The 23156-nt window shown below is 41.9% G+C and overlaps 1 protein-coding gene across 5 annotated transcripts in view; it reads right to left on the bottom strand.

Annotated features, from left to right (window-relative positions):
* WWP2 (WW domain containing E3 ubiquitin protein ligase 2) overlaps positions 1–23156 on the bottom strand; it is a 176344-nt gene that overhangs the window by 48454 nt on the left and 104734 nt on the right. For all 5 annotated transcript variants that reach the window (XM_036012113.1, XM_028534760.2, XM_036012114.1 and 2 more), the window contains exon 7: positions 5958–6085. In XM_036012113.1, the coding sequence (XP_035868006.1) occupies positions 5958–6085 (128 nt within the window). The remainder of the gene's footprint in view (positions 1–5957; positions 6086–23156) is intronic.

Genomic DNA, 23156 nt, shown 5'->3' with positions numbered 1-23156 from the left:
TGACTTAGATAGTTGCCCTGTACGGGAAGAAAAGCTGGCTACCAAGATGAGAGAGGAAATGGGGTAAGCAGGTAAAATGGCAGCTGAATGGCCTCTGGTTTCTGCAATGAAGAGTATTTCACAAGGTTCCCTCTGTGGAGTTGGTTAAACATTCTAACTTCATGAATCAGATATTCATTCAGACTAAGACTTTAATATGCTAGTCACAGTTAGCCAAAAAGAGATCAGGAATTGGAAATTCTTTTTCTTAATCCTAGACATGCTGCCAACTCTGTGTGTGTTCCAAGATCTTTAGGTCCATTTGATGGAGGACTGTCTTTTCAGCACCCCCACTTAGGCAAGGAGAAGGTGGTAGCCAATGATGAAAGCTTTTTAAACTGAAGATCAGCTCTTAACATACGCTCCATAGTAAAGCAGTCGGTATCTCTCATCACAAGGAAGGCACCTCCAGTGCAACTGATCACTCAGCTCTTCACGAGAGCAACCAACAGTGGAATAAACTAAAACACTTAGATGGAAAACAAAAAAACTTAAGGATGGACAGTGCCATTTGTTAACTGATGGGAAAGTTCAATCCTTCCCCGGTCAATATACAGATCTCCATTTGTATTCTACCATGCTTCGAAGAATTCAAAGTCTGAAATTTGTTTTGAAAATGTGTAACTATCAAGAAAATCATGGAGAAAATTCAATAAGGCAAAACTAGCCCTTCCAGACATTAGAAAAACATGCTATAACATATCAATAATCAAAATCACATGACACTGGCTCCAAACTGGAAATAAAATAAATGAAATGTGTAAAGAGTCCAGAAATGAATTTTCACTGCATATAAGGATGTGGTAAAGTGATAAACACTAAGTAAAACCACAGTGAGAAAAGAAAACTATTTAATTAATGTTTATAGGAAAATAGGACCCTGATATAGAGAAAAATTAATTTAACCCAGCCCTCATTATATTTCTATATGTATAGATATAGATATACCACTATAAATTCCAGTGGAACAGTTATTTTTTAACATCATGGAAAAAAGTAAAACAGAATAAAGTATTTATTCCATTTATAGACAAGAGAGGCTCTTTTCACTACTGAAGCAAAAGGTAAAATTAAAAAACATTAAAAATGCTCGCATACAATGATTTTTAAAATTTTTAATTTTCTATGAGAGCCATAAAAATGAGATAAAAGGTGGTGGGATTGCAGACTGGTACAACCACTATGGAAAGCAGTATGGAACTTCCTCAGAAAACTGAAAATGGATCTGCCTTTTGACCCAGCAATTCCACTGCTGGGACTCTATCCTAAGAATACTAAAACACCAATTCAAAAGAACCTATGCATCCCAATGTTCATAGCAGCACAATTTACAATAGCTAGATGCTGGAAGCAACCAAGTTGCCCATCAGTAAATGAATGGATCAAAAAACTATGGTACATTTACACAATGGAATTCTATGCAGCAGAAAGAAAGAAGGAGCTCCTACCCTTTGCAACAGCGTGGATGGAGCTGGAAAACATTATGCTAAGCGAAATAAGCCAGGCAGTGAAAGACAAATACCATATGATCTCACTTTTAACAGGAACCTAAACAACAAAACAAAGAAACAAGCAAAATACAACCAAAGACACTGAAATAGAGGCCAGGCTGACAGTGCCCACAGAAGAGAGTAGAGGGAATTTCAGGGGACAGTGGGAAGGGTTCACAGGAACAAACTTAAAGGACACATGGTCATAAACTAAGGGGAGGGTGGTAATGGGAGGGAAGTGGGGAGGGGTGGGGGAGGCTGGATTGGGAGTAAAAAGGAGAAAACTGTATTTGAACAATGATTAAAGAGTCATTATTAAAAAATTTAAGAGTCATTATAAAATTTTTTAAAAAATGAGATAAAAGGTAAAACAATGATATAGGGAAAAACTTACCACCATAAATATAATAGATAAAGCATGTACCTAGATACTTGATACCCATTAGGATGGCTATTATCAAAAACAACTGGCAAGGTGGAAAACTGGAACCCTTACATTCACTGCTGTGGGGAATGTAAGTGCAGCTGCTCTGGAAAACGTTTCAGAGCTTCTCAAAAAGTTAAACACAGAATGACCATACAACCTATCAACTTGACTCCTGGGTGCCGAGCCACAGGAATTAAAGCCTGGACTCAGACACAGACACATACCTGTACGGGTGTACAGGCTGTCACGGCAGCCAAGAGGTGGGCACAATCCAAATGTCCATCAACAGGTGAATGACTAAATAAAACATAGTATGTACACACATGGAATATTATTCAGTCTTGAAAAGAAACAAGATTCTGGTACATGCTGCAACATGGATCAAGCTTGAAAACAATATGTTAAGTGAAATAAGCCAGAGACAAAAGGACAAGTCATTCCACTTACAGTATGAGGCACACAGAATAAGCAAATTCAGACACATAAAGTAGAATAGAGGCTACCAGGAGCTGGGGCTCGGACTTAGGAGGAAAGGAGAATGTTGTTGTGTAAAGGGTACAGAATTTCAGTTTGGGATGATGAAAAAAGTTCTGGAAATGGATAGTGATGAAAAGTTGCACAACATTGTGAGTGTACTTAATGCCACTGAATTGTACACTCAAAATATGGTTTAAATGGTAAATTTTGTGTTACAGATATTTTACCACAATTTGTAAAAAAACAAGTGAACAAAAAAACAAACAAAAAAAAACCCCTTGAACCTAGGATAAATAAATAAACTTCCAAATCTCCAAATGATAATGAAACACTGAAAAAAGTCACACAAGAGAAAAGAAACAGTCAAGCAACTAAAAATTGAAGAAATGCAAGGAGGTTAAACAACGAGGTGGCTCTCAGAACCTGTTGGCAAACAGACAAACCAGTATTTACAAAGTCGCAGAAAAAAATAAACCTCTCTACCACCTGAGGAAAATTTTACACGGCCTTGTGACAGGACCGTTTCAAATGTTTTGGAAAACCACCTGATAATATACATCAATCCCATTTAAAAATTCATATCCTTTGATTCAAGAACTTCATTCAAGAAGAAACAAAAGCTATGTGCAAAGGTGTCTATATCAGGATTTTGCTTTACAATAGGGAAATAACTCTAGGACTGAGGAATGGTTAAAGGAAGTATGAGGCCACTAAAAGGGGGTAAACAAAAAGACCCCAGATACATGGAAGCATGTATAAAAAAATAACAGCAAATAAAAGAAAATCTATCCACGATGCATAATTATACCCATATGAAATTATTTGTAAAAATAAAAACTAGTATTGATTGAGAGCTACTTATCCCAGGCACCATGGGAGGCACTCTTCATGTTTTATATAATTTATTCCAGTAACAACCTATGAATACATCTACATCTTGTCCCAATTTTATTAACGAGAGAACTAAGGCCCAGGACGGCCCTGGGCCATGTACACATACTGCATGCACACGAGCAATCGGAATCTGACCGCAGCCAGCGTGGCTCCCGACCTGTGTGCATGGAAATCACGCTTAAGGGAGTCAAGGAGAGATGTAAATTTTTGGGATAAAGTTTTAAATAAAAAATAAAAAAATAAATCATTTCACACAAGTCTCAATGAAGTGCTATACCATTATTCTCTTTCTCGATTCCGCCACTTCTAAAACTTAGAAACATTATATTTATATAGACGGGCTGCCATTCACTTTCATTTTATTAAAAATGGTTACCTTACAGTTGTGACAACACAAAAAAACCACCTGGAACTCAGCTCCATTTTTGCCCCGAATGTCTTTTTCATGCATAACTACAGAGCACAGCCAAAAGGGCCTGCTCAGTAAACCTCGGATGTCTGTGGAAACACTTCCTGGAGGCGAGGCTCACCACCACCACCACTTTGGAACCGGTCTTCGCAGCTCCAAGGGCGCCGTGGTGAAGGATGGAACGTTCATCTCCTCAAAAACCCTTCTGCTCTTGCGCTGCCACAGCAGGGGCTCCTGCCTGCTCCCCAAAGGAAAGGGAAGGTCCTTCTGTACCCCTTGGATAGACATTAAAGAGCCTACAAAGTCCAGGCTGGCTGGGAGGCAAAGGTGAGCTGTCATCACAGCAGAAGGGAGAGAGGAGAGAGAGGAGAGCAGCCAAGAGCTTAGTATTTTAACAGGCAGAAATCCCTTCAATGCAGTGACTGTCCTTCACAGATGGGTTTGGGGAACAGTTTGGGCATTCAGATACACCACCAGAAAACATTTCCTAGGCGTTTTGGGGTTACAGATATTTGGCTTTCTGAAGACATGACTGGCCCTTGCCTTGTCTGCTGAAACATAATGTTCCTGGAGATAAAGACAATATGCAAAGGTACCTAAAAATAAATGTCAGGGAAACACACATCTGTTGAAACGTCAAGAGTGACTCAAAGACCACCACCATATATAGTCAATTTACTGATAGTTTTCGTAAGAAAAGCAGAGGTGGCTGAGAGAAACCAGTGTGCCTGGAAGAACGAAGTGGTTGGTGTACGGCCCAGGCTCCAGGAAATGGTTGGTTCCAAAGGGCCAGTTCCCCTTCCCAGTTTGTAAACACTGGCCCTCCCCGACAAGTGACTTATTTTTCTAAGGTAAGCATGTACACTGGAATTCCAGAGCTTCACAGGATTTTCTGTAACACGGCCCACGCCACCACCTTGCCATCCCCTTCACACAGGCAGGAACAGCCACACTCTGACTAGATGGTTCCAGCATTCCAACACGGGGTGGCACGGGAGTGCCAGGTGGGCAGAGACAGCTCCTCCAGCTCATCCTCGTCCTCGGGGCTTAGGCTGAGCTGGTTAACCCAATTCCTTCAGGCAGTTCCCCAGCTCCGGGGAGAAAGTCAGGCCCCACACGCTCAGTGAGCCTTGCAGGACAAAGACCACTCCACCCCGCAGTCCATCACAAGCAACAGCACAGCTGAGCACCACGAGCCATCAGAGGGCGCTGCAGCCCTCGTACAGTGCTGCCAGGGAACTGAGTCACTGAAAAGTAGCCCCAGTGGATTTCTCCTACTCAAGGCGGTCACACGAAGGGCATTAACAAGGCCATGACAACACTCATGTGAAGAAGCTATGCTGCTCCGGATCACCCATCCTTCACATCACACCTCTCCAATCACAATCATCTACAAAACTATTTCAAGTGTATGTCACACTCATAGTGAAACGCTGACAAGTTTATCAAAGTTACATCCATGTTCCTTCCCAACTGTCCCAAATTAAGACAAAAATACCAAATGACCAGCAATCACTAAAGATCTGATAGTTTAAGACATTAAGACACTTAGAAAAATGAAGTTTTTTTTCTTTCTCCATTTCAATACACCCCTGACCTGATGAGACAGAAGGAAAGCATTACAAAAAATGAACTGTTTTGAAGTAGGTCCCTCCTTTCCCACTTACAAGGAAGCCGAGCCCAGTGCAGAGCCAGTCTATGTGGATGTAGCGGGCTGTCTCTCCTCCAGTGGCACAAACACCCTCCCTGGAACCCCCACTGACGGTGCGGCCCTGCCCCTGGTCGGCATCCCACCCACCAACAGTGCTGCCATTTTCTCTACTCGGCTCCTAGCAACTAGACTTGGTTTTCTTTCTCCCTAAATCTGATCATTCCTTAAATTAAGGAAAGAAAAAAAAAATGTGTCATGTATAAATAAGATATCCTCTCCCAATAAAATCCAGTATTGATAAGACAATGACTATAAAGATCAGTATTTTTTATTTCCGTGCAAAGGAATACTTTAGAAGAGTCCTGTGGAAACGAACCTCAGCTATACAGAGTATGCCAGAGATAAAGGAAGATGGGTCAATGGAAAGACGGATGGATTCAAATTCGTCTTAATATCGGAGTCTTGTCCCACCCACCCTACATTCTGACACAGACAGAATCCCGACTCCATGTGAAAACAGGTTAGAGGCCTGTGATTCAGTCTGGGCTGGCATTCCGGGCTGTCACTCACCTGTGCCATTGGCCAAGCCACTGTGGCTCGGGTTCTTGATGGGCTGGCGGTGCCGGTTGCTAGTACCAGGGCTTCGCTCGCTGGTTGCTGTGGTTGTTCTGGCTGAACCACCTGAATGTCTGTGCGTCCTGGGGGTTCAAAGTATAAAGCAGACAGATATAAATCACTGTGGAAAAAAAAAGAGGGATAACCCACCTAAGTAACTATATTCCCTCCCTCATTAGTTATTGGAAGCAAGACCTTCAACAGCCCCCGTAGTCTTTGACTTAGCAGACACTGGCTCCAAAGAGAGAGACCCAGGTAAGCATCCTTCTTGGTAAAAGCCCAGAAGGCAACTTTGGGTAAACTTTTCCACTTGAAGTAAACAAATCCAGAGTAAATTGCTCCCACATCTGAAATAACTGGCAAAATATCCTGAGACCATCACATTATTTTTATTGGGCTCAAATGTAAGAAATAAACAAGAATCAATGGACTACTTGACAGAGTACAGATGACATATTTCTCCTGTTACGCAAAGCCCGGAACTTATCCAAATCCATTTTCTCTATAGTTAGAAAGATGCTTCCCTCGGAACAGAAGTCAAGGGACATTACACAACTTCAGCTAGTGCATACATGGACATAGCTCATCTAGAAAAGATGACCCCACAACCCATCCAAGTAAATGAGAGACAATGCGGAAAGGGGTCAAATCACAAGGGTAGCGGTGGGACCTGACAACAGCAAACCTATCTGACATCTTCAGAGAACACGAGGCAGGAAGTGTTCTCACAATCCTATTGTGACGACTTCATTCCTCAGTGACAGTGCCTGAGTTTCCACGCCTTTCAGTTCAGCATTTTTGTCAAAGGAGATTATTCTACCACTTAGTCATTATGTAATACTTCACAACAGTGAGATGATTTAAAGAGTATCCGAGGATGATAACTGTGGGGAAGGAGGTATGGGTGGAGATAGAAGAGGGTATGGGGGGAATAAATGGTGATAGAAAAAAAATAAATTAATTAAAAAAAATAAATCAACAGTATCCAGGAAAGAAAAGACCACCCCTCTCCAGGCAGAGGTACAAAGGTCCAGAGAACAATCTAAACTATGTGACATGGAGCAGTGAGAATACTATTAACAATAAAAGTAATAACAATGACCATGGAAGTATATCCTGTACATGGAGCTGCAATATTACATTTCAGGTACCCGTGATTATGCGCAAACCCAGGATTATGTCCAGTTGTGGTGTGTTGTGCACTTTACAAATATTATCTCATTTAACACGGCAACCCTAGAAGTAGCCTATTATATAATGCCCATATTGCAGACCAGAAAACAGACACAGAAAAGTCCAGTAGAGAGTAAGCAATCAAGAAAAGACTCAAACCCTGGATGGTGTTGCTCAGTGGGTTGAATGCCAGTCTGTGAACTGAAAGGTCTTAGGTTTGATTCCCAGTCAGGGTACATGCCTGGGTTGCCAGCGAGGTCCCTAGGTTGGGGGCATGCAAGAGGCAACCAATCAGTGTTTCCCTCACACATCCATATCTCTTTCCCTCTTTCTCCCTTTCTTCCCCTCTCTATCAAATAAATAATTTTTTTAACGAAAGAGAGAAAAGACTCAAATTCAGGTCCTTTAAGGTCAACATACCAAGCTCTCTGGTTGCAGCCTGGGGACGGAGGCCCAGACTTTAGGTGAGTCTGTCCCTGGTGGTTCTTTCACTAGTAGTTCAGCCAATGGAGAAATGAAGAGCTCTAACAGAAAGTTCCCCCCACTGGGAGGCGCTGTCCCTGCCACAACACTTCTGCTGGTTGGACTTGAGCCCTGTGTGTAGGGACAAGCCTGCAGCACAACAAACTAGAAGGTCCCTAGAGGAAGAAGTGCCTCCACCAACTACCACCTCTAGCACAAGGAAAAAAATTTTCCAACAAGATGGGCATAAGCCAAAGTGTTCAGAGTGATTATCTTTGGGTGCTGAAAATGCAGATGCCTTTAGCTTTTCCTTTGGTGCTTTTCTAAATTTTTCTAGTGTTCTTCATTAAGTTTAAAAAAATGTTTTTTGGGGGTGCCCACACAACCCAGAGAGAGAGAGAGAGAGGAAGAAGAGGAAGAAGAGGAAGAAGAAAAAGGAAGAGGGAGTAGGAGGGGGAAGCAGAAGAAACCTAACAAACCCTGGAGTCCTTCTTACCTAAAGACTGTGTGGCAGTTAAAAATGGACAGAGAGGGCACAGCTGAGCTATGGAAATAAAGATTTAATTTGGACTCTCTTTTTCCATCTTATTTTTCCCTGAGCTAATTTCATAAATCAAAAGCTGTCAACCACACCTCAGTCAAGAAAAATATTTCAAAGTCCCCACTTCATGGGAAGAAATGTTAGTATTGAGCCTTTTACCGCAAACTCCTCATCGAAAGCTGAACGGGTGCAGACGAGTTCCAAAGGGAAGCTCAGGCTTTAGCCGCTAGTGAATGTGTCTGTGTGTTGAGGGCAGAGAGCTTGAGAGAGATAAAATTGGTTAATGGAAGGTTTGCTTCAGCCAAGAATCCCCTTAAAAGGACAAAAAAGCCTCTCTGATTTGGTACTCTCCGTCCACGGTGGAGGGCCGTGTCCCTGAAGGAGCAACAGGCCGAGTGGGCAGCATGGAAAATGCAGCATCAGTGCTGTCACTCCTGAGGCTCTGACGAGCCCATGATTATGTCCAGTTGCCAGACTCTGTGTCCCCCGGCAGAGCAGCTGGGCATGACAACAGGGTGGGTTCCATTACTCTCCTGGCTCCTCCCTCTCTTCCCCGAAAGGGTGTGCGGTCAGAGTTGAGAGAGAATACTTTCAGAAATGTTTAACCACTAATGACAGCAGCTCACCCTGAATGACAGGCTGGAGCAGAGCCGGGATTAGCCCATAAACCAGGGGCAGCTGGGACCACTTTGCATGAACTGCCGCCTCCCTGCCCGTGGCCCACTGCCACCCCCGCTCCCCTCACCACCACCACCACCACCACACACACACACACACACACACACACACGCATGTACGCACGCACCCTCCCCCCAGACTCTTCCTTTGTCCTAAATCTGGAGCTTCCACTTTTCCTCTTGAACTACCTTTAAAATAAGATTCTCATAAGGAAGAGAAGGCCTCAGCATTTGAGAAAAACATTCTCTTTGGCAGTTTCCTCTCTTGGAGAACTCACTCAACCCTCAAAAGATGGGATTGTGTCGTGATTAAAAGCTGGCCCAAACGCTGAAACCACACACCATAAGCCAAAATAGTATCAGGACAAAAGTGGGGCGATGGGGTGGGGATGAGCTGGGCTCCACCACAGACAGCCTGGCTTCAGCTCTGCCAGTGACTTCAACCTTGGCCCGATCCCTCCACCATGTGGAGGGTGAAGGGTTGGGGGAAGTTATGCAGCCCCAGGGCAGTTGGAAGAAGGTAGAACAGCGAAACTCCACAAATGCTTTCAAGTCATCTCGTTACAGACACTCAGCTCTCTTTGCGGCATGCACTTCTAATGCTGGCATGTTCTTACCTAAGTTCCTCCCTAAGAGTCTGAGGCCTCCCCAGGCAACACCATCAAGGCCAGGGCCCAAGGTTTTCTCTCCAAGCTTCTCAGAGCCGATCTGATACAGGTAAGGTCCCCAGGACCAGGATCCGGACTGTCCCCTGACATGCAAGTTTTAACATTCACAATGTTGGCCTCAGTCCGCAGCTGACCCTGACAGCCAGAGCCTTGGATACCTTGGCACATCTCACATGACCCTTCATGAAGGCCACTGAATTCCATTCTGTCACTATTCTCTCAGCACTAGGCCCAGATCTTGGTCTAGCAGCAAAACAGAAACAGTCCCTGACCTCAAGGAGCTTACATAGTAGTAGAAATGCAGTAACTTGTAATTTTGCTCAGACACGAATTTGCATCACACCCTGCAATGCTGGTGTGTGGGAGCCACTTGGCTAATGAGTGAGCCTGGAATGACAACCTGGCACGGTCACCCCACTGCAGCTTTGTTGACCATTGTCACATATGTAATACTTTATGTGGAATAATTCAACCAACAAACTTTGTTTGTTTAGTTAAAAAAAGGAAGTCAGTCCTAGCATTGGTAACATTAGTGAAAATGAAGAGCCAAAAAAAGTGATGGCTCACAAGCCAGACACAAAATTTTCCCGCTAAGTTAAAAAGTAAATTCAAATTGTGGTGGTGACTCAGAATTTTTAGCAAGTCTATCATACTCTTTTTTTTAAAGATTTTATTTATTTATTTTTAGAGAGGGAAGGGAGGGAGAAAGAGAGAGAGAGAGAGAGAGAGAAACATCAATGTGTGGTTGCTGGGGGCCGTAGCCTGCAACCCAGGCATGTGCCCTGACTGGGAATTGAACCTACAACGCTTTGGTTCGCAGCCCGCACTAATCCACTGAACTATGCCTGCCAGGGCTTAAGTCTATCATACTCTTTATGTGAAAATTGATTTTAAAAAATAGTTGGTAGCTTTATCAAAGGTCAAAACTGCTCTCCAAGGACACTCAAAAAAATTCATAGTCTGGGGAAAAAAAATTTGTAAAATGCATACACAATAAAAAACTTATATCTAAAATATATTTTTAAAACCCTCAAAACTCAGTAATACAAAAACAACAAACCAATATAAAAAAAGTAATCAGAAGATTTTAACAGACACTTCAGAAAAGATCTACAAATGGCAAATAAGCACATGAAAGATGTTCAACATCATTAACCATTAGGGAAATGCAAACTAAAACCACAGTGACATACAATTACACACCTACCAGAATGGACAAAGAAGGGGAAAACTGACAGGAACGAGTGCTGACAAGGAGGCAAAGCAACTGGAACTCTCAAACACTGACTGCCACAAGGAATGCAGCAGGTTGCAGCCACTTCGGAAAAACAGCTCACAGTTTTTTATAAAATTAAACATACACTTAGCATATAAACTAGCAATCCTATTTCTTGGTATTTACCCAACAGAAATGAAAATATATGTTTACATAAAACCTATAGGCAAATGTTTATAGTGATTTTACTCACAATTTCCAAAACTTTAAACAACCCAAAGTCCTTCACATGGTGGATGAACACACAGACTGTGGTGTACCCAAACAGTGGAATATTACTTCGCAAACAAAAGGAACAAACTACTGATACATGCAACAACATAGATGAATCACAAATGCATTCATTATGCTAAAGGGAAGAAGAATAACACAAAAAGCTGTGTAGTATATAAATCGTTCCATTTTTACCACATGTAGGAAGAGGCAAAACTGCAGGAAAAGAAAACAGATCAGCGTTTCCTGGTGGCTGGGGTTAAAAGGAGGGAACAAGGGAACTTCTAGGGGAGCTAAGATTTTCTGTGCTTTGATTATGGTGGTGGTTACCAGACCATATGCTTTTGTCAAAACTCTCCGAACTGTACACTGCAAAGGGTGAATTTTACTGTATGTACATTATACCCCAATAAATCTAACTTAATTCTAAAAAGCAATTTGTGGATTTCAGCCACCACAAAAGAGTTCAACAAATGAACCAAGGTTGTGAAAGGCAGGTAAGTTATGGTGGTAGAATATGCTTTAAAAAATAACAGATAACAAGCACCTTCATGAAAATGTAATTTAGGCAATATTCAGGACTCCAGAAACACTATGCATTAATAATATTAGGATTCTTCACAAACTGGGGACACATCTCTCCCAAATGTCAAGACTCCACGACTGACCAGTTCCCGGTGACCAGCATCTGTTTACATCTTGGTAAAGGAGATAGAGGATATGAAAGGGAGGTTCTTTGACCTCAGTTAGGCTCTGTTAGTCTCCAAGCTCAGCAAAAGAAAAGTTTCAGGGTATACCAAGTAATAGTGTGTTTTCCTCCATTAAAAAAAAAAAAAGATGCATAAAGTTAAAATAGCCTATCAAATTTAAAACTCTTCTCACATTCCAATGCAGGGATATTTGCCTGGATAACTAGACCCCAAAGGGAGGCTCCCGCCCCTCCTCTGAGTCCTCTTAACTGGGCATTGTCTTTTAATAGCAGCATGGAAACAAAACTGAGTGAGGCTGGGCCAGTTTCCAGCAAGACAGAACCAGCAAAAAAACAGACGCTTAAAATAGAAGCATGGCAAAGAAATGGGAAGCGGTGATGGGAAAAGAAATAATTTCCACCATTCAGAGAAGCATCAATAAGCAAACCTACTCCCACCTACACCCTCCTCAATTCTTCCTTCTCATTCAAAAGCAGATTAGAAAAAAAAGTAAAATAAAATAAGGAGGGGGATAAAAAGAAGAGGTGAAAAGGGAAAGGAGCAATTTAGAGTTAAAATGGGACCATTCTAGCCATTCCAAGGGTAATTTACGGCTCCATTCCCCACCCTACCTCTAGCTGCCAGCCTCAGAAATGACAGGAAAGGTAAAAATAAAGCTGCTGCCAAGTCCATTCTCCATTACAGAAAGACAAATGATTTACTTTTGCCCAGCCTGGAGTGCAGAGCAGTCCTCTCAATGGTGGCAGCTTTGAGACTAAAAATTCATTTTAAAGAGAGAATATACAATAAAATTTGACTTATCTAATCTAATTCCAGGTTGCACATTGGGCTTACTCGAAAAGAATGATCAAATTTGTTTTGGAATCTAGGATTAAAGTTATTTTTACTATTTACATTCATTATAGCATTATATAAATGTTCAGTCTATAAAAAATTAAACTTAAGGAAAAAAAAGATAAAAGTCACCTTAATAAATGGAATGATATCACATTCATGGGTTTAAAGGGGCAATTAAGTAAAGATGCCAATTGTCCTCCCCCATTCTCCCTCCAAAAAAAAAGAAAAAAAAAAAAGAAACAAATGTTCAAGCAGCCTCCCAGACAAACTTCAAAGAGAGCCGAAGTTCGGGGGAAGTGCTCACTGTCACATTCTGCGCCACTGTCCTAGGTGCAGCAGTTAATGACTAGAGGTTCCTTGAACACAGACGGCAGCCCATGATTTATTTGTCCTATAGCCTGAGATGGCATAAGGGCATAGGAGGCTAGCACAGCTTCGGAGACAGCGTCATGGGCCATCAACCTCCTCTGATTTAGTAGCTGGAATCTGCGTGGGGCTCCAGTTTACACAGGTGGGCAGAAATGTATCTCCAAACTCCTTCCTACTGGCATCACATCTTCTTTGAACCTGGGCCAGCTCAGAGCATCCCTGTGCTGCAGCTCCAGGCCAGGAAGGACTACAGGGGACCCTGAAGTCCTGAGGATGACAGATATTAGGGCAGGTACAGGGGATGATAGTATATTGCAACGTTATTTCTAAGTATTCTGACACAGCAAATCCTAAAGACAGGAGAGGGAGAAGCTGCAAAAAGAAAATGTTCCATGGATATTCCTCAAGACATCCCTCCAAACGCCTCCTGAGGAAAACCAGAGCCCTTGCTGATCCACTCTCATGGCATACCCTTGTCTGGACTCTTCACCCAGCTGGCTCCTCAACCAAAACATGGTCTAGATGTCCCTTATTTCCCAGGTTACAGTCAATTCTCATGCATCTTCTCACACAGTATTCCAATCTTTCCCTTTATAGCAATTCTATCTGTAATTGTTCATTTGTTTTGTGTACTGGTTTAATGTCTGTCTCAAGTAAGGTCCATGAGGGCAAGGACCATGCCTGTTTTGTGTACCTTCATAGAACCAGCACCCAGTATGTGCCTGGCCCCCTAATAGGCATATAAAAATATTTCCTGAATGAATAAAAGAAGCAAGGAATCAAGTTCAAAAGCACTTTTGGACCTCAATCTCTAGTACCTCCTATGTTCCTTACAATCCGATCACTCCACCCCATCTCCCTCAAACCCTTTAAAGAATGAAATCCATGCCACAGGATGGACTCTCTCATCTACCAGCCATTGGCAAGTGTCAGAGCTGCTGTCTTCCAAAAAGTTGAGCCCTAAGCATCATGTGAAAACATTGTCTAGTAACAGGGCCTAGAAATAAAAATAAATAAAAATTTTATTAAAATTTTTATTAGACTCATTTTGTGCCCATGTGTTCAATACTAAAATTGCAAGCCGCTCTCCAAATCCAACCAAATGGGTTTTGTGTTGTTTCTGTTCTAGCTGTAATTTGCAAGTGCCCTCCAACAGTAGAGGCTAGGCGAGTGATTAAGCATGGGAATTAAGAGAGATCTTCCGTGGTGGGCAGAATTTCTTACCTCCTCCCAAAGATACTCTACCCTAGTACCTAAAACCAGTGAATGTGACAAAACGCCATACACTTGATTATGTTACATTATGTTATGTCATGCCATGTTAAGTTACATCCTACGGCACCACTGACCTCAAGAAAGGGAGATCGTCCAGGCAAGCTTGATTTAATTACGTAATCTGTTAAAAGCAGAGGCTTTCTCCAGAAGATGTCAAATGTAGAGGGCAAAAGAGAAAATCAGAAAAACCTGAAGCAAGAGGGAGATTTGACACATCTTTCTGGCTTGAACATTGAGGGGGCACATGAGAAAAAATGTGGGTGGCCTTAAGGAACTAAGAGAGGCCCTGACAGTCAGCAAGGGCAGGGGACCTCAGTCCCACAACCACAAGTAACTAAATCCAGCTAATCACCTGAATGAATGAGCTTTGAAGCAAATTCTCCCTTAGAGTTTTCAGATGAGCAAGCAGCCCTGCCATCACCTTGGTTTTGGCCTCGTGAGACCCTAAGTAGACAATCCAGCTGGCCACACAGTGCCAGACATCTGACCTATAGAACTATGAGCTAATTAATGGTGTTTTAAGCCCTAAGTTCGTGGCGATTTGTTACACATCATCAGAAAACTAATATATCCTTTCATACAAATAAATGTCAATTTCCCCAGAGGATATTAACTCTCAAATGTATGGTTAGGTAATAGCCTCAGCCTATTGATTCTTGCTGATAGCCCAACCTCGCTCTCCTAGAGGGCCTTATACAGTTGGGGCCTTGCCCTATAGAATTGGTGCTCATCTCACAGGGACAGCCTTTCTGTGATCCAAACGTCCTGTACGAGACACATTTCTAAAACTCAACAATCACTTGGGAATTGGAACAACTACCTACGAGTAAGATATTGCTCTTCTTAGGGGGTAACACTCTTTTCTGATAGAACTCAGGTACACAGACTTGACTCATTCTTTTTCAAACAAGATGCAGTTACATGGCAGCTTACCTCTAAGTCCAGTGTTTACCTTAAAAGTTGCACAGATTTGAAAAGAACCGTCCATGAAAAGAGCTCAATGTGGAAATATCCATCATGAAGATAAAACCAGATGAAACAGGAGAGACCGAACAGGCAGTGGGAACCCACCATGTTCTCCGTGGTTAGGCTGAGCCTTGCAAAGCACCAGGCAGTCCTCATAAAAAGTCCCCCTACTCCCTGGGCCCCTGAGACCATCGTTTCTCAAGAGGAGGGGTCCCACGGAGTGTAAATTTGCCCGGAAGGTCTGGCAAATGAGGAGCATCAACACAAGGCTCTTTCATCTCAACAAATATTTATTGAGCTGCTGCTACGTGCAGTGAGGAACTGTTCTAGGCCCTGCTGGGGACACAAAGATGACTAAGGTGCAGGTGCCTTTGAAGTGGTGTTTGAGAACTCAGCACCACCCCCTATACCCAACCCCCAAAAAAGTAAATGCAAGAGAAAAGAAGTAACTCCTCAACTCATTATTCTTTTCTAAGTGGTATAAACTGGTTTCAAATAAAGCTTTTTTTAACCTTTAACCTTTTAAGGTAAAACTAAAAACATACCCACAAAAGATCAAAACCAACCTGGCCCTAATCTCCCTTTCTCCATCACATTAAAACAGTTATTCACACCATACTCTACTCTAGGTTTTCACTAATATCACTTAAAATTTTTTATATGTAGACCCAGCACATAGACATGCTATAAAACTAGGAGTGAAGCAAAGCAGAAAATCTTCATATAGCAGCCAGTGTATAATTCTTGTTCTCTTTACACCATTAGATGTAGAATTTTACACTCCATTATCAAACAGCGAGCCAAAGAAAACTTCAGCTCATCAAGACAGAGAAAAGGCAGGCCACACACAGTGGAGATGAGAAACAAAGAACACAAGACAAGCGGATGAGGACAGCTCCAGAGGTATCAAAAATCACAAGGAACATAAATGGACTAACCATGATGGTATAAAGACAGAAATGATCATATTGGTTTCTTAAAGATCCAGTTAAATGCTGCTGTAAGCAACACCATCTAAAATACAAGAACCAAAAAGGTTGAAACTAAATGGATGGGGAAAAAATATGCCAAGCATATACAAAACAAATGAAAGTTGAGGTAGCTATGCTAATGTCAAAACAGATTTTTTAAGAATGATTTCTAAAATTCAGGTATAATTGACATACAGTAAAATCACCCTTTTTAATGGTGCAGTTTAATGAGTTTTAACAAACGTATACAATCATGCTACCACCACCACAATCAAGACATAGAACATTTCCACTGCCCCAAATATTTCTCGGTACTCTTTTGCAGTTAATTATTTCCCTCAGTTCCCAGCAACTGCTGATTGGATTTCTGTCCCTATAATTTTGCCTTTTCCAGAATGTCATATAAATGGAATCACACAAAATGTAGCCTTATGTGTCTGACTTCTTGCACTTAGCATAATGCCTTTGAGCATCTCCCATGTTGTTATAGGTCATTTCTTTATATTGCTCAGACCAAATAAATGTTAAGAGAAAAAGCACTAAAAAAAAAGGAGGGGATCATGAACAAGGATAAAAAGTTCAATTTGCCCATAAGACGTATCTCAAATTTGCATTGTGGAACCAATACAATAACCTTGAAATACATAAAACAGAAATTTACAGATATAATCTGGCCCTACATATTACCACCCTCATCTCCTACTTTCCCATCCCTCCCTCCACTCCAGCCAAACAGGCCTCCCTACTATTCCTTCAACTCCAAAGTCATGCTCCCATCTTAGCCCATTTTAACAGCCATTCCCCCAGATACCTCATGGCTAAATCCCTCACCTTCAAATCTTTGCTTAAATGTCACCTTCTTAACAACACCTCTCTTGACTGTCCAATTTAATACTACATCCTGTTGTTATGTGGTACATTCATATCTATTTTTGCATGGATCAAATTTATTTTTTAAGTAATAAAAATCAATAAAACCAGAAAAAGGAGAAATACTCTGGGATTCTGCATTACTATACAAGCCAAGGCACAGAATGTTCCCAGAAAAGACTAATCCACAGTTAAATCTGCAGATAGGTCAGGTGGGCCTTTTAGGCTATAATTATGGCAGAATGGTTCAGGTAAATGCCATCATGAGGCAAACTGATACATAAGTGGGAATAAGAATGGGAGCCCCCCAAAAGTTAGACAAATATTTTCAATGAGTCAACTTACATTATAAGTTCAGAAAACCCTGTGGTATGTGACACATAAAGTAATATAAATTCTGTATTTCGGTTCTATGACAGTTTTCATCTAATGTAAAACCTAAATATGGAATTGTTTGTGTTTTAAAGGGGTCATTCTATTTAGGCTATTGAGTATGCTGTCAAAAATACAGTTACTAAACCAAACTCCTATTCTCTACCTCCACAGACCTGCCATTTTCAAGAAGTCATTGATTGCCAACAGAATCCTAAATGAGAAGTCTGACCTCATCAAAACCAAACCACTGCTACAAACACCATGGATTACGCAACCCTTTTCCCCGCCATCCATATCTGCCCAAAGCATTTGCTACCAGTTCTGTCCTGGTCCTCCATCATCACACACCCAAGCTGACCAAGCTCCCATGATTAAAAAGTTATTTCTCCAGACCCATACTCTTTTAATTTGTGTCTCCCTAAGTTCTTTCCCCTTTAATCACAATGTTCTAGGACTGAGAAGTCCTGGAACCCAGATACAGATCTGACTATTGTAGAAACAGCACAATTGTGGTGACCCTTCTATTGGTCCCATTATTCAATGTCAGGAATATACTTTGTTTTGCTCCGTATCTCTTAAGTTAGGTTTTCATTCCTCCTACTATGGATACACTCAGGAGGATAGATCTGTCCTGGGGGGCACACAGAACTACTGTTCCATGGAGCCTGCTAAACACGGACCCCAACCATTATGGGGGATGCCATTTTCAAGTGACAGCTTCATAAGCTCCTTTGTTCCTGCATTTCTCAGTCCAAGAGCCTAGGAGTCCCCACTATACACCTTCATTCTTCACCTTGTCTCACTAGTCAGTCACCCAGTCTTGCTCAATTGATTATACCTCCTAGGTACTTTTGTCTCCTCTCAGTTCTGCCACTGCTAAAGGCTGGTCATTAACTCCTACCCCACCAGTTCCTACAAGAGTACTCTTATTGGTCCCTGATTCTAGTCTCAACGTTCACTGTGTCAGACGTTCCCATCCTCTTCCATTCTACATGCCTCCCTTCTCCTGCCCACCTACTGCAAGAGGCTAGAATGCTCTCCAGCTCCCCTGCAGGTATGTTCTGGAAGTGATTTAGGCTGCAATGATGAGAATCTCTTGCAGGAGACTTGGAAGCAGAAGGAAGGCAGAAACCCTTCTTCTTGTGGAAGTGACGACTACGGGGGCTCTGGCAGACCCTATGCTTCACTGCCTGGATACCAGCTTCCTGCATGCAAACTGGTCATGGGGCAGGAGCAGTTTCCTGACACCTGACTGCAGCTGAAGGGCTGTGACCCTGAAACCAGGGATGGAGAAGGGCTCAGCTCTCTTCCTGCAGCCCACCCAATGACTTTTATAAATATCCAATTCCCCATATTAAATCCCTTTCTGCTCAAAATACCTAGAGTGATTTCTGTTTTCTGCAATGAACCCTAATTGATACAGCTTCAAATTCATCCATCAGATACTTTCCTGAATAATTTACCACCGAAACAGCACATCATGCCCTTGCTCAAAATTCAGAGGCTCCTTATCCCCAAAGAAAATCAGAATTCCTCAGTAAAGCATGAAAGGCCCTTTGTAAATGGGTTTATCTTCTTACCATCTCCTACAGTACAGCTCAGCAAACTTTCTGTAAGGGGCCAGATAGCAAGGATTTGCAGGCCACACAGTCTCTCTCACCACTACTTAACTCTGCCATGGTAGCACAGACGTGGCCATAGACAATATGTAAATGAATGAGTATAGCTGTATTCAAATAAAATTTCATCTACAAAACTAGGTGGTCAGGAGAATAAGAAGACAAGCCACAGATCATTACAAAAGACACAGATGATAAAGAAGCATCACCCAAACTATACAAAGAACTCCTAAAACTCAACAATAAGAAAAGGAACAATCCAATTTAAAAATTGGACAAAAGACCTGAACAAGACACCTCGCCAAAGAATGTATACATTTGACAGATTAGCCTATGAAAAGATGCCCCAGGTCACATATCATCAGGAAAATGCAAATTAAAAAGCAATGAGACCGCTACACACTAGTTAGAATGGCCAAAATCCAAACACTGACAACGCCAAATGCTGGTGAGGATGTGCAGCAAGGGGAATCTCCTTCTTTCCTGGTGAGAATGCAAAATGGCACACCTACTTTGGAAGACAGTTTGGCAGTTTCTTACAAAATTAAACATATTCTTACCATATGATCCAGTAATTGCTCTTCTTGGTATTTACTCAAAGGAGTTGACAACAGGTCCACAGAAAAACCTGCACACAAATGCTAATAGCAGCTTTGTTCATAACTGCCAAAACTCAAGCAGCCAAGATGTTCTTCAATAGGTAAATGGATAAACAAGGGCACATCTAGACAATGGAATGTTCTTCAGTACTAAAGAGAAATGAGCTATCAAGCCATGAGAAGACATGGAGGGAACTTAAACACATTAAGTGAAAAAAGCCAATCTGAGCTATATACTTAATAATTCCAATCAAATGACATTCTAGGTAAAGCAAAACTATGGAGACTTTAAAAGGATCAGTGGTTGCCAGGAGTTGAGGAAGGAAGGATAAACAGGCTGAGCACAGCTGATTTTCAGGGCACTGAAACTACTCTACGTGACACTCTAATGGTAGTAAATGTTGTTACAAATTCGTCAAAACCCATAGAATGTGCAACACCAAGAGTGAACCATAATGTAAACTAAGGACTTTGGGGGATAATAACGTACCAGTGTAGGTTCACTGATGGCAATAAATGTGCCACTCCAGTGCAGTATAATCATAGCAGGGGATGCTGTATGGGGGGGAGGGGTATATGGCAAATATCTGTACGTTCTGCACAATTTTGCTGTGAATCTAACACTATCCTTTAAAAGAAAAACAAAACCAAAATTCAGGTAGCAATCTGGATTTGGCCTATGAACCACAGTTTGCAACAGCTCTGACCTGGAATATCTGATGTATCAACATTACCAAATGACCAATATTTCCTCGGATATGCCAACGTCTCTTACCCTGCCTTGCTTTTGCCCATGCCGTACCCTCTGCCTGGAGTGACTTCCCTTACCCCACTTCACTGGTCTATAAAATCCTACAGAGTATAGCTCAGATATGTGAGTTCTTCCACAAATCCCCCAGGTGGATTTAGGTAAACTTCCCACTATCTTCCTGTTGCAGGTATACTCACTCACCCCCACTGTGGGGTCCATCACACTGAACTTTAATTGTCACCTATGTATCTGTCTCCTACTAGATGCCATAGACCTTGATGTGAGGGACCATTTTAATCTTTTTCTCACCACACCCTAGCACAGGCCCGGCATGTAGGTTTGTGGAATGAATACTGCCCTCGACTGCAGATTCCAGCCTTTCTTTCTCAGAGTTCATGAAAAGTGCCTCACAAGCTTTCTGGCACACACCACGCCTCACTTGGCTCACAGGAAGAAATGACCAGACTTCTGGCCAAGATGGAGGAATAGGTAAACACATACTGCCTCTGCACTCAACTATAGTAAAAACTACAAATAAACTACAAAACAAATTTCACTCAGATTCATCAGAAAAGCAAGCTGTATGGAAGTCTGACAATCAAGGATTAAAGATGCCACATTCATCCAGACAGGTAGGAGGGGAGGAGGTGCAGAGAGGCATGGAGAGGCGGCAGAATAGGCAACCCCACATTTATGTGTGGGGGATAAAAATCAGGAGGGATACTTTGGGAGTGAGTGATCTCAGCCCTAGCCTAGACCACCCAGCCCAAGACTGCAGTGCCAGAAATGAGTCCCCATAATTTCAGGCTCCAAAAACCAGTTCAGTTTTTTTAAGAAACAGCAGGATTCTCAAGAGACTTCTCTTTAAGGGTTCACAGCAAACTTTGGAATTATGTAGACCCACCCCATCTGGGATTCGGGGCCACAGCAACACCTGGCAGGGCACAAGTGGCACACAGGAAGAAGGGGAAAAAGCAAAGTGACTGGCAAGGGGGTGAGTGCCCAGGAGACAGCTTCCTCTCAAGCAATCTCCAGAGGCCAGGCAGCGGCATTGTCCCTTCTCTGAGCCCTCCCACACACAGAGCCAAAAGCAGTAAAACAGTTGCCCCACCCTGGTGACTACCTAAGGCTCCTCCCCACACAATTTACAGGTGCCTTTTCCATGATAGGCCAGGCTACTAAGACAGGGAGCCAAAGCAGCTTTACCTAATATACAGAAACAAACACAGGGAGGCTGCCAAATTGAGGAAACAAAGAAATATGGCCAAAATGAAAGAACAAAACAAAACAACAAGAAAAGAACTAAATGAAATGGAGATAAGGAACCTATCAGATGCAGAGTTCAAAACACTGGTTGTCAGGATGCTCAAAGAAATCACTGGATACTGCAACAGCAGAAAAAAAGACCCAGGCAGAAATGAAGGTTGCATTAAGTGAAATAAAGAAAAATCCACAAAGAACCAAAAGTGGCCCTGGCTGGCATAGCTCAGTGGATTGAGCGTGGGCTGCGAACCAAAGTGTCACAGGTTCGATTCCCAGCCAGGGTACATGCCTGGGTTGCAGGCCATAACCCCCAGCAACTGCACATTGATGTTTCTCTCTCTCTATCTCCCTCCCTTCCCTCTCTAAAAATAAATAAATAAATAAATGAAATCTTAAAAAAAAAAAAAAGAACCAAAAGTGTAGGGGATGAAGCTGAGATTCAAATCAACAATTTGGAACAAAAGGAAGAAAAAAGCATTCAATCAGAAAAGCAAGAGGAAAAAAGAACTAAAAACAAACAAAAAAACAAGAATAGAATAAGAAGCCCCTGGGACATCTCCAAATGTACCAATATCTGAATCGTAGGGGTACCATAAGGAAAAAAGGAAGAGCAAGAAATTGAAAACTTTTTGAAAAAATAATGAAAGAAAACTTCTCTAATTTAGTGAAGAAAATAGACATGTAAGTCCAGGAAGCACAGACAAACAAGTTGGACTCAAAGAAGACCACAGCAAGACACATCATAATTAAAATGCCAAGGGTTAAAAATAAAGAGAGAACTTTAAAAGCAGCAAGAGAAAAGCAGATAGTTACCTACAAAGGAGTTCCCATAAGACTGTCAGCTGATTTCTCAACAGAAACTTTACAGGCTGAAGGGACTGGCAAGACATATTCAAAGTGATGAAAAGCAAGGACCTACATCCAAGATTACTCTACCCAGCAAAGCTATCATTTAGAATGGAAGGGCAGATAAAGTGCTTCCCAGACAAGGTAAAAACTAAGGAATTCATCATCACCAAGCCATTATTATATGAAATGTTAAAGGGAACTACAAAAGAAAAAGAGGATCAAAACTATGAATGTTAAAACAGCAACAAATGCACAACTATCAACAATTGAATCTGAAGAACAAACTAAGCAAACAAGCAGAACAGGAACAGAATCACAGATATGGAGATCACAGGAAGGGTTATCAACTGAGAGGGGACTGGCGGTGAATGAGGGAAAAAGTCCTGGGGTTAAGAAGCACAAATTGGTAGGTACAAAATAGACAGGGGATGTTAAGAACAGTGTAAGACATGGAGAAGTCAACTTATATGCACGACCCACGGGCATGAACTAAGGGAGGGGATTGCTGGAGGGAATGGGGGTACCAGGCAGAGAGAGGCAAAGGAGGAAAAATTGGGACCACTGTAATAGCATAATCACTGAAATACATTAAAAAAATAAAGTATATGATTGTCTAAGAAGAACTATGCTGTATGCTTAAAATTGATACAAAATAATATTGAATGTAAACTATAATTGAAAAATAACATT

The sequence above is a fragment of the Phyllostomus discolor genome, chromosome 12, assembly GCF_004126475.2.
Source record: "Phyllostomus discolor isolate MPI-MPIP mPhyDis1 chromosome 12, mPhyDis1.pri.v3, whole genome shotgun sequence".
Taxonomy (NCBI): domain Eukaryota; kingdom Metazoa; phylum Chordata; class Mammalia; order Chiroptera; family Phyllostomidae; genus Phyllostomus; species Phyllostomus discolor.
The sequence above is the reverse complement of the archived record's forward strand: the minus strand, read 5'-3'. Positions and strand labels throughout refer to the sequence as shown.